Consider the following 15,622-nt stretch of genomic DNA (forward strand, 5'->3'; position numbering starts at 1 on the left):
CAATATGCTTTTGCACCTCCTCTTTGATCTTTACTGCCATATCAGGATGAGTTCTTCTCAACTTATGCTTGACCGGCGAGCATTCTGGTTTCAACGACAATTTATGCTCAATAATCTCATAATCTAACCCAAGCATGTCTTAATAGGACCAAGCAAACACATCATAATAGTCTTGAAGAAGATCAATCAACCCCTTCTTAGCTTCTAGACACAGTTGAGACCCACTCTTGACTTCCTTCACATCATCCTCAGAACCCAAGTTGACTAATTCAATATGCTTTTCAAACGGTTGAATGGCTTTTTCCTCGTGCTCTAGTAAACGTGATAACTCATCAGATACTTCTTCATCATCAATCTCTTCCTCAACTTCAAACATCGGGAAATCAAAGTTTGGAGAAGGAGTAAGATCATTGTAATCAATGGGTTTGAGAACCAACCTGCATAATGATTTGAGATTTTGAGTTTAGAGAAGTTGAATGCGGACAAATATTTTGCAGATGGAAGATTATTATTTATTTATGTTTTTTGTAATTACCATTTTCAGAAAAGCAAAAGGTGAAAATAAAACATCATAGATGTGGATGAATAAAATTGTATTTTATTGATGATAATAAAAATGCCCAACAATGTTCACTTCTCCCTTAGGCATAGGAAAAGGATTTTTCTTAAAACAATAAAAAATAAATTACTTAGAATGGTGAATGACAACAGAAACATCAACAACAACCCAATTGTTGCAAGTTTGGCCATGCGTCACAAAGTTGGCGCAAGCTTCGTCTCCATCACCATTGTCTTCAATAGTGGCAGCTGAGTGTTGATCATTCTCATGAATGTACCCTCCACTACAGAAAATTGGTTGCATAACTTTGGCTTTGCGCTGAATGACCCTGGTTGAATTCCTAGTCCGGCTCTGTTCTTGTTCTCAGCGACCTGCACAACATGATCCCACTTGTCAATACTGCCAGCCTGAATAGCCTCTTGCGTTTTTTTTAAATAAGAGATGGGTGCCCTAGTTTTCTTTAACTCATTAGAAATAAATAAGGCTTGGAACAACGTTCCAACCTCCTCCTCAGCATCAACATATGTCAAAGATGACAAATGGCTTACTAACAATGCCTTCTCTCCACCAACAACGACAAACTTTCCGTTCTTCACAAATTTCAGCTTCTGGTGAAGAGTAGACGTCACTGCTCCAGCTTCATGAATCCATGGCCTCCCTAACAAGCAGTTATAGGTCGGATGGATATCCATTACCTGGAAAGTAATTTGGAAATCACTCGGACCTATCTTCAATGGAAGGTCCACTTCTCCAATAACGGTTTTACGAGAACCGTCGAACGCTTTGACAATTACACCACTATACCTCATTGGGGCGTCTTGATAAGAGAGTCTTAACAAGGTTGATTTCGGCAACACGTTCAATGATGACCTTGTATCAACCAACACATTGGACAAAGCGTCTTCCTTGCAATTCATTGAAATATGCAACGCCAAATTGTGATTCCTGCCATCCTTAGGAAGTTCCTCATCACAAAAACTCAAGTTGTTATTGTCGTACCCCAAAATTTTCCCTCACCTTTTCACTTTTCACCTGACCCATGACTAAGATTCATCTGTATTCAATCATGTGTCATTCATATGCATCGTGCATTCATGTTAATACAAGCATTTATAGGTTCAAAGTTTGTAATTGATTCAAACCCTAATCAGGGGGAGTTTTAATCCTGATGTGCCTTACGGCTTGATTTGTCACCCTGTACTTAGAAACCCCTAATCCATGCCTCTTGGTTGACTGAGGTCAACTATTGACTTTTTGGTCAACCAGTTGACCAAAGTCAACCATCCACCCCCAAGTCCATAATCTCTCGACTTTGGTAACATCGACTATCCTGTATGTTCGTTCGATCCACTTCATCTTTATATCCAAAATTGTTTATAATTTTAAATTAATTTTAATTGATTTTAATTGGATTTTGGATTCTTTTATTTCATTTTAAGTGAATTTTTATTTTTTAAGTTGATTTTAATTTCAATTAAATTGTGGAATTTCGAGTTAATTTTTAATTGATTTTTGAATTGATTCAAATTTAAAATTAATTAATTTTTTATATTTTTCAAAATGGTCCAAATTTTAAAGCAATTTGAAATTGATTTTAATTAATTTTAATTGGATTTTTTATCTTATAATTGACTATTTTAATGTTTAGATTAGTTTTAAATTACTTTAAACAATCCAATTTACAATTTTAATCAATTTAAATATACATTAACCAAAGCCCATGTCCATAACCAATTATCCAAATCATCATCCAATAATCCATTTCTAATTACTAACCATGTAGATATCCAATTTAATTGCAACCCAAACCATTTATCCAAATCCAAACAAAATCTATATCCTATTTTGTCCAAACCAATAATTCCATTGTGTCAACCCATTTACCATTAAACCTTTTACATCTCAGTAAAGCAATTTGAGAAAGGTATCAGAATAGAGTATCTGCATAAACCAAGTATATATCCACAACATCCAAAACGGCGATGAAAACCAAAACCAACGGCAACAAAAAGCCAGTTGCACCTGCATATTCACATAGCTCACAAGTCAGGACAATAAAAACCAAAACCTCACGTCTCAACTGGAATTACCACCAAAACTAACCTAGATGAACACATAGGATAGAACCTCACTAACATAATGGCAAACAATTAACAAATTGCTAACAGAGGGATAACGGTAACAAAGCAGTCTCACCAATTGACAGCTACTCAACCCAAGGCTCATTAGCTGATGTGAAATTCATCCAATCGATGCTAACTAACTCCATCCGATGATTTTATAACGGAATCAAACCTCCAACTAACTTACACTACAATCCCTAACAGATCGAGAAACTCTGTTAGCTGTAACTCCCTATATAAACAACAGCGTCGTTCATTCTGCGAGGAGGATCATTCTCACCATAATTCACCAAACTTCATCTTCACTATCTTGCAAACCAATCTCATAACACACCTTTTTCACTCTCAACCTGTTTCTACAAACGCATGGACAAATCGCAGAAGACACCATCACCATCAATCGCAAACTCTCGCACTCTCCCTCTCATCCTCTCACACGTAGAAGAGTCATCAACGATCGACACCTACAGACTAAGAAGATTGTAGAAGAAGATTGCAGAAGAAGAAGAAGAAGGAGTAGTGCAAATAGAAGAGGGAATCGAACAAAGAAGAAGAATGGTGCATTACCTGCGAAGCGGCCGTCGACGTTGAGTCCGGAAAGCCATCGCGTCAAAGTTCTTTTCGAGTACGTATTCTTCGGATCCTCGCTTTATTTGTTAGTGTGCGACGTTTTCGGACCTCTTCCACCACCACTTGTCGATCGCGCCTCCAAGAAGATGTTCACCAGAAGACACATCTGAAAACCGTGGTTGGAATTGTGTCTGTAATAAGCGGATTGAAGGTTGGAATTGCGGCCGTAATAAACCAATTGAAGATTGGAATCGCGTCCGCAAGAAGCTGGTGATTCGCGTTTGCAGGGGAGGATTGAACTCAGATTGAAGGTGACGTTTGTGAGGCCGTTGTACAAGAGACGGTGAGGGAAAGTCGTTCGCTGAGTTTATGGGGCTTATCTTGGTTAGATAACACGAACCTATGCAGTGGACTCAGATTCATTTGCTCTTTGGGCTTAAGGCCCGAGTTTCTTATCCAGACGCACTTGGGGAGCGTTAAACCCCCCTCCGATCAACTAGCTGAATGTTGGGCCTTCAACACCCAGGCCCAAGCATTTTGCTGGCCAATATTCTTGGATCGTGCATGTACCCCTAATACTCTCCAGGCCCATTTTTGGTTTCCACTTGTATAATCCAATTTGCAATTAGGTTTGTCCATATTGTTAATATCTAGTTCATGCTAATTAATGATTCAAAGATTTAGAAATAAGTATAATTCTAGGCTAATTAAAACGCTGGATAATTAAGTTTTAGAGTTTAATTAGATTAGTTAGGTTTTAAAACTTGATTGGGAATTTTAGAATTTCAATTAGATTAATGATATTTGGATTCTTAATATTATTAGAATATAATTAGTTGATTAGAAATCTTAATTAATTTTTAGAAATAATAGATTTTAGATTAATTAGGTTAAATATTTTTTTAGATTAAAATACTAATTAGTTACAGTTTTAGAACCTTGTAGAATTCTAAGTAGGATTACTAGAAATCTTTAGATAATTAGAATATTTGATTTTTAGAATTGGAGATTAATTGGAAATTAGCATAATTAGGTAATTAGGATTAGTCCCTTATTTAAATTAGATTCTATTTTTTTAATTAATCAATTTTTAGCATAATGATTATTTTGCCCTTAAGGCTCAGATCTCAATTTTGCACATGCTCCCCTAGTTTAGGAATTTAATTAGAATTGTCTAACATCACTTAGTTAATTTAATAGTATTATTATATATAATTCAACTATTATTTTAATCATATTGATTAGCATTGACCAAATGACACTTTGGTCAACCAAATCATTTGTAATCGTGATGTAAGCCCCTAGCCTAATTCAAGTGACCAAAAGACCCTTGGTCACTCGATATGGCAAGTTCATTTTGCCCAAGTTGTTATGGATATGTTGAATCTCTGAAGCTCAAGACCTCAAGGTTCAAACGCAAGATCAAGACTCCAAGTTAACATCAATCAAGCATAGCTAGCAAATTGGACTACATTCTCCAACACAACAAAGGTGTCAACACTTGGTAAACACGATTCAAATTGTATGAATTGAGCCTTAAGCAATAGGGAATGATAAGACATAGTCTCTCCTATCCTCGTCTAGAGCGAATTTGCGTATGGGGCGTAGGCCCCAAATATTCAAAACGTTCGCCCTTATTCATAGTCTTTAGTACAATACGAATCGATTAAACTACCAAGTCTTCTTCACATAAGACAACCTCAATACAAGGATCAGCAATGAAGATTCTTCACCAACAACTTGTCAATTAAGAGAAGTATCATGCGAAAAGAGCCTTCAGTAATAGGGAATGACGAGACGGAGTCTCTCCTATCCTCGTCTAGAGCGACTTTGCGTATGGGGCGTAGGCCCTTAATATTCAAAAGGTTCACCCTTATTCATAGACTTTAGTGTGATTCTTATCAATCGACTGTCAAGTCTCTTATCAATTCATTTTCCACTCTAATCATTTCAATCCAATCATTCAATCATATTCTTTTGCCTTTAATCTTACTTTCATTCGTAGTGGGCTGAACTACGAAAGCTCTGATTTCCTTATTGCATTATAAGGATACGCAGACAAGAGACCTCAGTTTCTTCGCGAGCTACCCTATTTATCAATCAATCATTCTCCATTCATTCAATCTATATCATCCTTTTGAGATCAACTATACTTCTCCTTGGACTCCTTGTCTATCCTTTTAAGACGATTTAACGACAGTCCACCTCATCAATCGAGAGTTGTTTGGCTCGTACCCAAACATTTAATTCATTCTTTTCGTCTAAGACGCCACTTTTTTCTTCGATTCAGAGTCTATCCCTTTCTTGGATCCAAGATACTATTCTCATTTGATCTCGAACTGTTGGTTCCCCATCCAGTGATATATTGTTCCTTGTACACAACAATATTTTCTCTTGCGCCCCACTTTTACCCCTTGAAGACGCCGTAACACCAGTTCATCTTGTGAATCGAGAGTTGTTTGACTCGTACCCAGATATTCAACTCATTCCTTTGGTTGAGAGGCTTGTTTACTCTTTGATTCCAAGTTCCATCCGGTTGTGGGTTCCCTTGATACCATTTTGTTGGTGCAAATTATACTTTTCGTCACTGTATGTCTCTCTCAATATTTCTCGTGGTCGCGAACTACGATTGCTCTGACTTTCTCATTTCACAATGAGAATACGTAGGCATGAGGATGCGAATCCTTAGCGAGCATACTTCTAATTATTCCTTCCTCCGCCTTAGGGCATCACTCGTATCTTTCACAATTCATTATCTACCTTCGATCACAAATCATTCACTCAGTGACATATTATTCCTTTGATATCAAAATACAACTTTCTTTGGATATCCATATTCACCCTTTTGGGATGCCTAACGTAAAGTCCGCATTTCTACCTAGAGTTGTTTGGGACTGTGCCCAAACACTTAATTCCTTCTTTTTTGGCTAATCACCTTATAGTGGTGGTCTTACTAGTCCACGTATCGGTTAAAGTTGTTTCCCTCTATGGTACAAATCTCATTTCTCTTATGGATTCCAACACACTTTCACCTTTCGGTTTCAAACAAGACTTCTTCAGTCACTTATCACCAAATATTCAATTTTGGGACTTCGGTCACTTCCTTCCATTCATCTCCATGATGCATTCATAATCTACCTTCATTCACTCCATGTGATTTACCTATTCTTTGAGCCTAATACACTATACCTTTATGCTCCATCTTGTACCTCTTTGTGAACCGAGAGTTGTTTGTGCTATCAAACCAAACACTTAATTCCTTTCTTCTTCGGTTGTTCCAATACAGTGATATTGTATTGTAGGCCCTCACTTGTTGGTTTATACTTGTTTACTCTTGGGTTCATATTTCGCCCCTTGTTGGAGTTCAAACAATTATATCCTTTGGTTCAGACCATACTTTGATCACAACTTCTTTTCACCTCCCACCATTAGTTCTTTGAACTATGGAGCTCTGAATTCCTTTTTGTACTATGAGGATACATAGGCATGAATCCTCACCGAGCACTTTATCTATTTCTCTCCTTTTCCCCCATTCATTAGTGAGTAATCTTCAGTTATAATACCCATCCGAGCGAGAAAAATCAAAATGGTTCCCATGGAGTACCATGGATGTTTGTGGTGCTAATACTTTCCCCTTGCATAACTGACTTCCTTACCCAACATATCTCTTCCCCCGGGTTTTATCGATGTTTTCCCTTTCCTTCGGGAATAAATAAAGTCCGATGGCGACTCTGTTGTATGTTCAAGCGTGCGATACGCTCGGGTATATTTTTGCTAGCTTCAGTTGGCGACTCTGTTGGGGAGCTTGCTTGTTGTTGGGGGGTCTCTTCTTGAGCATCCCCAGCTTCTGCTGGCGACTTTGCCGAGTATGCTTCACTACTTGGAGTACTTCCTAGTCGCTAAAAGGAGTCAAGCCTAGTTTAGGTTATTTTCTCGCTAGTTTTAGGTGTTTACCTGTATGCATTTACTCGCTTTACTTATCATAATTTCTTTATATTATGGATATTTACTGTTATACTCCCGAGCTTGAGCACATACACAGGATAACAATGTTACTAGAGTCGTGTTTGACCTTCGTGGAGTTATTCCACGATTATGGTTGACACGAGACGTCACCCCTAGAGTAGATCCTTTTGGGAGCACCATTGTCTGACGAGTCATTCGTCTAAGGCAATGGTATCTCGAAATTGGTCATTGACTCTAGGAACCTTCTAGGTTGCCTTTGAAGACTAGAACTTACCTATGAGGGGGATATGGGATTTTTCTGCAGGAAACCATATCCTTTACATACCTTTGTTCTCATGGACATTGAACCTTTGATCCTGCATTGGGCATTATATGCAGATTATCCGGACTATCTTTCATGTTGTTAACATATTATTGCATCTCACTTTGCATTGTTGTACAGATACTGGAGTTTTGACCCTGATTTATTATACCGTCCATGCTTTGAATCTATGGGTATTGCATAATTATTTTCATTCCATCCCCAACATTTGCATTCATGCATCCACATTTCATGGCTATCAACCATAAAAAGCTCACCTTGTCCTTTCTCCAACCTGAAATACAACGACTCTTCGAAACCAATACTTCACAAGAGCTAACAAATCGAGAATTATGGCAGATCTAGAACAAGAGAATGCTACATACAGGGAAACCTTGGCTCAGTTCCAAGAAAGAATGGACACATTCCAAGGTAACATGAACACCATATTGGAGTAGCTCAAAATGCTACTACCTCCACTTCTGTTGCCAATCCTGCTTCTGTTGTAGTTACTAATGCTATTTCCATCACCACTTCTGTTGATGTCGTTGTGGACATTGTGGTTCAACCTGTGAGCCAACCTATCTGTCAGCCAAGTCCTAGTAGGCATGCTATTGCCTATCCCCGGGGGTTGCCTCCAAACTTAATCCCCAAGTTGCTAATGGGAATGCTTTTGTGCCATATCAACCATTTGTTGTTCATCTCACCAATTGGAATCCTGTTGCCCATCCTTGGGGCATGACCACTCTTTCTCCTTAAATGGTTAATGTTAACGACAGTGAGATCCTTCCAGAACATGTTCTTCAGAATTCTGCACCAGTGATTGTTGAGACTCCTAATGACAACGAAGAGGAATACATAGGTCCAACCCTCCACTTCCGTCTTCCTCCTCGAGCTACTCAACCTACTGTTCAGAATTTGAACCAAGGTGTTCAGATACATCCTCCTCATCTTGGGGAACCTTCTGTTGTTGCACCTCCATTTTTGTATCCTGGGCACCCTATGCTCCATATCAGAATCAGTATGGTCAGATTGTCGGTCAGATGGTGAATCCTGGATTGATGCATCCTCAAGGGTATCCTCAGTTTGCTTCTCCTCCAGTTATTGCTCAGACAACTTTTTAGGGTGTTCAACCTCCTAGTCATCAAGTTAATCCTCATCTTGCCAATTAGATTGTGGTTGGTTCAGATCAAAATAGACAAGCAGACTATCAGTTGCTAGATGAGAGGATCATAGCCATTAAAGGTTTCTCTGCTTATGATGTGGATGTTAAGGACTTGTGTCTAGTTCCTAATGTGGTGCTTCCTCTTAAGTTCAAAGCACCATACCTACCATAATATAAGGGTTTAAGCTATCCAAGAAGTCACGTCATCATGTACTATAGGAAGATGGAATCCTATATTGACAATGATGATCTTCTTATCCATTGCTTCCAAGACAGCTTATCTGGGGCATCCTTAGAATGGTACGTAGGCCCAAAACGCAGTAAAATCAGATCTTGGAAGGACTTGTCTGAAGCCTTTCTTAAGCAATACAAATATAACCTGGACATGGCTCCCACCAGGTTATAGCTGCAAAATCAAGCCTGCAAGAGCAGCGAAAAATTCAAAGAATACACTCTCAGATGGAGTGAGATTGCTTCCGGAGTTAAACCTGCACTGGCAGATGCCGAATTGGTTGACATCTTTATGGGCACTCTCCAAGGTTTGTACTATCAAAAGATGGTTGGTATTTCTTCTTCCAACTTTTCCGATAGGGTAACCATTGGAGAACGCATCGTGAATGGGCTGAAAACTAGAAAGGTTGCTAGTATTGATAGCCAGACAGTGGCCAAGAAGTCTCGGGGTTTTGCTAAAAAGAAAGAGGCTAAGGCAAACGCGGTAACAACAAATGTCTATCCTCAAGTTCAAGCACATATGGTCCTATGCTATACTACCCTCATCCATACATTGCAGTTGCTCAATATTAGCAACCTGCATACCAACCGTAGTATCAACAACCTCCACAAGCTCTAGTTTCTCAGAATCAGCAAGATAATAGAAACCAAAGTCAAGGTCAGCTCAGACAATTTGATAGAAAGTGTCCTCATCGTGACCCAATCACTGTGTCATATGCTTAATTACTCCCTTACCTCATTCAGCAAGGGGAAATCGTGCCAAAAGAGATTCCACCTGCTACATTCCCATACCATGCAAAGCATAATCCTAATGCTTCGTGCGCCTACCATGTCGGGCATATAGGACACTCTACCGAGGATTGTTGGCCTCTCCAATCAAGGGTACAAGAGCTTATAGATCAGAAGGTTTTTTCATTCTCTAAGGAGGGACCCCATGTCATAACCAACCCGTTGTCGGACCACTGTGGACAAATTGTGAATGCGATTAGCGGTGAAGATTGCTCAAACTCAGTTGCTTCTTCAGAGGAGTATCGAGGCTAGAAATATCACATTGATTCAATCATGTCTCATTTGTAATATTTCCTCGTATGTCAACGTATTGTTCAATTATGAACTTGCTTTTTTTGAATAATGATCATAATGAAATAAACGTGCATGTTTTGCTTAAATCCGTTCATGTTCACTCATATTTTATTTATCAGTATCAAACTGTTTGTCAACCCCTTTAGGCCTTGAAGTGGGAGTTTCTTTCTTTATACATACAAACCCTCGTGTTAAACTAGGGGTAGGGTAGTATTCAGTTTAGTTTAGACTTGCATTCAAATGTCAGAAAGATGGAATCACAAATTGAGAATGGTTATCCCTTACCAATAAAAGGAGTGAGATAGTCACAACCTTGCAATAAATCAAACAAGCAGTATTACATGATTTGCTCCAAAAGAAAAAATGAAACAAATGAAAAAATCAAAAGCAAATGAAAAGCCCGCTTAAGACCCCAATTTTGACCCTAAGATCCCTCATGCTATTCTCATCATATGCATTAGCATTGGGATCACATCTTGGCATTCTCCTTACCTCTCATTCATTGGGTTTGCATAGGAAGAGATCACCAAGCACTTTTGATTGTATCATACTTTGTATTTCATCATGTTTTACTAACCAAAATACCAAAAATATGTCATTGTATAGTTTAACTCTTTTGTAGGTAGTGTACATGCTCACATATGCTCTATCAAGCTCATATATATGGTTCAAGACCCTCAGTGCAAGGAGTTCAATCAAGAATTGGTTTACTATGGATCTAAGCATCATATATGGATACCCATGATATTCACATGTTATTTTGATCAAGAAATCACCAAGAGTTTGGAGTTGGTTTGCCTTGGAAACCTTAATTTATCTAGGTATCTTGTGTAACTTCTTCGACAAGTTTCTTCAACAATTGTTCAAATATTTCAAGGGATACTTCCAATTTCATCATCTTATGCATATATGATCCTCCATGAGTCCCAAAAGTCAAACGAATAGCAAGCTAGCAAGTTGGTTGAGGGTGGTTGACCAGAGGAAGTCAACTGATCAAAACTGGGGTTCCCTAGATCCTATCTCCTACATTGTTTGTCATATGAAAATGATTCCAAGAGAAACGTTACTCTAAATCACATTCCAAACAACTTTCATGTTGAGGTAAGAGCTATTTTTGCTTGGAAAGTCTTTTTTTATGGTGAATGATTATAGGTCATTTTGTCTAAACCCTAATTTGGAGGTCAACTTCCCAAGACCATAACTTTCTCAATTTTTATGAGATGAAAGCTATTCAAGTTTCACAATCAAATTCAAGATGTTTACTTAAACTTTGATGTTTGGAGGAAGAGAAAATTCAACTTTTAAATGCATGTGATATGAGGATACATTATAGGTCATTTTGGACCCATGCCATTGAACAAGTGATTTTCCTCAACTTCAAAAATGCATACCTCCTTCATAATAAATCCAAATGAGGTCAAATTTGTAACCATTTTGAAGGGTTTTGATAGAGCTACAACTTTGATGAAGGGGCTTTTCTCATTTGAAACTCATATAAAAAGTTAGCCAAGGTGGAAGAAGTGAACATATGGCTTGACACTTAGAATTTTTTTTGATATGTTTGATTTTCCCAACTTCCACCTCAAAATTCATCATGATCCAAGCTTCAAATAAAAAAGTGTTCAACATGAAAATTGTTCCTCTTGATCTAACCTTTGCAAAAAGTCCAATTTCATCCCATTTGGACAAGGTATGAGTGACTTGCTCATGGCTTGAACTTGGATCACCATTTGGCATAAGTGAACTGGAACCTGAAGGAATGATTACATGGGCCTATCACACGCCTATGCTTCCATGCAAGCAAGTTACAATTTTTGAAAATTTGAATCAAGTGTGCAATTAGCAATGCCTTTTCTATAAATATAGACTCTTGCCTTCAGAAATGAGGATCCATGTGTGCCAGCTTTGAATCCCCAGCTCTAAACCCTCTCATTCAAAGGATAACCTTGAGGACTTCCATTAGAAATCGAGTTTGAATCTCCACTATTTTGAGATTCAAATCTCCAAGAGTCCTGCTTCCTTTTTGATTCAATTCCATTCCATCAAGTATCCAGAGCAAGGCCAAGAGCAATTGGAAGCAAGATCGTGTTCATCCAGGCCTGCAGTGAAGGTGAATTTATCAATTTTTCATCTCTTCGATTCTCACTCAATTTTCCATAATTCTTTTTGATTTTTGGTTGTCTTAAGTCCTACCAATGTAGGTAACAAGATTGAGTTGCTTTGAGGTTAAATCGAAGCAACTCAGGTCATGATCCTCAAATTTCAACTCCCTGTATCTTTCAATATACTTGGAGTTAGGAGAAATTGAGGCCAAATTCGAACTCTTGAGCATTTTTACTTAAAATCATGTCCTCCTTTTTTAGTATGGCGATGGTTGAAGGTCGACCAATCCGGTGAGGTCCACCGGAGAAGAAGACCGGAGTTATAACTCCGGCAATGCGTTGGCATGTCTCAGAACCATAGGATCCATCCATTTTGTTTTAATCTTGAGCGTACAAACTAATTACCACGCGTGTGTGTCGCATACGCGAAAAACAACCGGCGGGAAAAGACACAGAGCCGCCACCGTGCGTTATTTATCCCAAAGGAGGGAAAGGAAACGCTCAAAGTAAACCTGGAAAGGAAATGGTCTTGTGACCAGAGATTGCAAGGATCGGGAGTCGGTTACGCAAGGGGAAGGTATTAGCACCCCTTCACGTCCGTCGTACTCGACGGGATCCACGCTCAGAAAGAATAGAAAGAGGTTGCTGAATAACTGCTCAAAGCATGCACACACTGGAATAAGAAACAGGTGAACGAAGACGGAGAAAGCGGACTCGACAGGATGTCGCATCCTGGGCCTACGTAGTTTGTCAGACACAAACATCAGAGTCGACGTAGTTCGGGGAAATGGCAAACGTGCTCGCTAGGACCTCGCATCCTATGGATACGTATCTTCTCTAACCAGAGTAAGAATTAGAGCACTCGTAGCTCGGCTAACGCACGCCGAAACAAAACGCCAAACCAAAGACGCTGAGACGTCAGAGCAAACATGCAACTGGAAATCGAATGCCAATCGCTGGACTTACATCAGACTCCAAACAAACAACAAACAAACGGGAAACCGAATGCCAATAGATGGACTTACATCAGACTCCGAACAAACAACAAACACACGGGAAACCGAATGCCAATAGATGGACTTACATCAGACTCCGAACAATCAAACGCAAATAGGAAACCGAAGGCCAATCGCTGGACTTACATCAGAATCCTAACAAACAACAAACAAACGGGAAACCGAATGCCAATCGCTGGACTGTAGCACCTCAAATTTGCACCCCCCATTCATGCATTCATTTTATTTTTTAGGTCATTTATCATTACATCTTGCATTGCATCATATCCATTAGCATGGGCATCAAGAGGATTCATCAGTGCAAGAGACCAAGCATTTCCTTGAGATGAAAGCCACATGGTTGTTCTAGAGAGCTTATATGAACCAAGGTTCATTTTGAAGCAATTTTGCCAAGTGCTAGAGGCTCAAAAGTCATCAGTACATGTCCAGGTCATCTAAAGCCCATAAAAGTCAATTGCAAGTCAACTGAGAGCTAAGAGGTGGAGAATTGGTTTGAGACACTTCATTCATGTCCAAAAGAGGTTTATTCATCATGTCAAACATCTACCTTGAAGAATTTGAAGCCAGATCAAAAATTTCCCAAAATGGAAAGTGACCTGTAATTTCAAGTTTCCAAAAATGGCAAGTTTTTGGACCACTTTCAACTTGACTTTCCAACACCAAATAAGCTTCAAATGAAATTTTGTCCAACATGAAAGTTGAAGATCTTTCTCTCCCATTTCCAAAAAGTCCAAGATCATGAGCATCTGATGAATGGTTGAGGAGTTATGGCCAACTGATTGCCAAGTGTGCATGGAACTTCAACAAGTCATAACTTTTGATCCAAAGCTCCAATTTGAGTGCCTTTTTTTGCATTATGCTCCTTATGACTCATATTTTCCAAATCCAACATTGCATTGTATGAACTTAATCATATAATCATTTGGCCATGCATGTGCTTTTTGGAGGGAAAATCATTAATTTGAAATTGGTTGATGCTACAAGTTTTTTAACCATTCCATCATGTTCATAAGCTCATTTTAAGTGTACTTGGACCATGCATGCTACTGTTCACGTTCATATTTGCCATGCATAGGGTGGATTTTCCAATTGTGCATGACACCTCATTTTGCATTAAACTTTCATTAGCCATTGCAAATTATCATTAGCAAAGTAATTAGGAGATAGTATAAAGCCTTAATCCTAACAGATTTTTCATTCTAACACATTCTAGATCTAGATCACATTTTTCCCTCCAATTTTTCTCTCAATCAAAATTAAAAATTCTTCACATAACACTTGAATTTTATTGCATATTCTTGTTCCTTGATCATCATTTGGTAGGGTTCAAGCATTGATTTGAAGAAATTGGTGAAGAATCAAGCAAATCCATACATGAACATGAACATGGAGTTTTGAGTTTCAGCTAGATCCAGACCAATTCAAGCATCAATTCGTGTTCTGAACTTCATAGCAAGGTTGAGTAAGGAGAACTGGAGCTGGAAGAAGTTTGAATCTACTGTTTTGGTCACTGCAAGTTCAGGTTGGTCAAAATTCGCATCTCTTAATTCTTCAAACCATTGCCATGTTTAGGTAGAGCGTTTCATGCTGAAAATTCTGATATAAAATTCATCAAAAATGGATAAGAATTGTGTGAGATATGAGTGTTTAAAGTTTGATGCATGAAAATGTTTTCGATCGATTCTCTTAATCCATGGAGATTTAAGCCAAATCAATGCTCGATCCGTGTTCCTCATGAAACAAGCTTTCTAATGATGTATGCATTACAAAATTCTGCAAAAAAAATTAATGGAGGTACTGTAGCACCACCGTCTCCTTGAGAAAGACGGTGGAAACCACCGCCTGGAACAGTGCCAGCCACCGTCTGGTGAGCCTGGGGTTTTAAAGACCAAAACGACGTCGTTTCAGTCCAGCGCGCCGTACCTCACTTCGATTCTCGCCTCCAGCATTTGTGAATCTTTATTTCTCATACGCTTCTATTTTTGTGCACCTAGTTCGATCCTCCGCGCCAGCACTTTTTTCAAATTTAATTCACATTTTTCCATTTCCCTCCAATTTATCATGTTTTGTTCTTCATTTTATTTCAATATTTTCTTTAACTTTGAAAAATCATAATAAATTGAAAATTAATCCAAATCACTTCCAATTTTTTGCTACATGTTCATATGGATGTCTATTATTTTATGATGATGATTTCATGATTTTATCATTTCTGGAACTTTAATTGTGTTGGCTTCTTTGGACATGTATGCAAATGTGACATGCTTCATTCATTCTATTGTGAAATGCTCATACATTGGCCAATTGCTTTGAAATTTGATATGCTGATTCCTAACATGTTGCTTGATTTTTTAGGCTTGGTTGTGCATTTTTATCATTTTCCATCTCTGTTTTAGGCACATGAATATATGGTGTGACAATGTGTGTCACACAATTTGATGTCATACTTGTGCATTTTCATTTCTAGGTCAATTGAGCTTTATTGATTCCAATTTTTTGCATGATG

The 15,622-nt window shown here is 38.4% G+C and overlaps 1 protein-coding gene across 4 annotated transcripts in view; it reads right to left on the reverse strand.

Annotated features, from left to right (window-relative positions):
• Positions 1 to 637: 637 nt before the first annotated feature.
• The window catches only part of LOC127118960 (uncharacterized), an 89,789-nt gene continuing 74,804 nt past the window's right edge, over positions 638 to 15,622 (reverse strand). Inside the window, exons 1-3 of one of the 4 annotated variants that reach the window (XM_051049186.1) lie at positions 3,250 to 3,754; positions 2,756 to 3,146; positions 638 to 2,581 (exon numbers count right to left, since the gene is read on the reverse strand). In XM_051049186.1, the coding sequence (XP_050905143.1) occupies positions 754 to 1,476 (723 nt within the window). In that variant the 5' untranslated portion in view covers positions 1,477 to 2,581; positions 2,756 to 3,146; positions 3,250 to 3,754 and the 3' untranslated portion in view covers positions 638 to 753. Of the gene's footprint in view, positions 2,582 to 2,755; positions 3,154 to 3,249; positions 3,755 to 15,622 lie in introns of those variants that run through there. The other 3 variants (XM_051049189.1, XM_051049187.1, XM_051049191.1) reach the window with 3 other exon arrangements.

The sequence above is a fragment of the Lathyrus oleraceus genome, chromosome 2 (assembly GCF_024323335.1).
Source record: "Lathyrus oleraceus cultivar Zhongwan6 chromosome 2, CAAS_Psat_ZW6_1.0, whole genome shotgun sequence".
NCBI classification, from domain to species: Eukaryota; Viridiplantae; Streptophyta; class Magnoliopsida; order Fabales; family Fabaceae; genus Lathyrus; species Lathyrus oleraceus.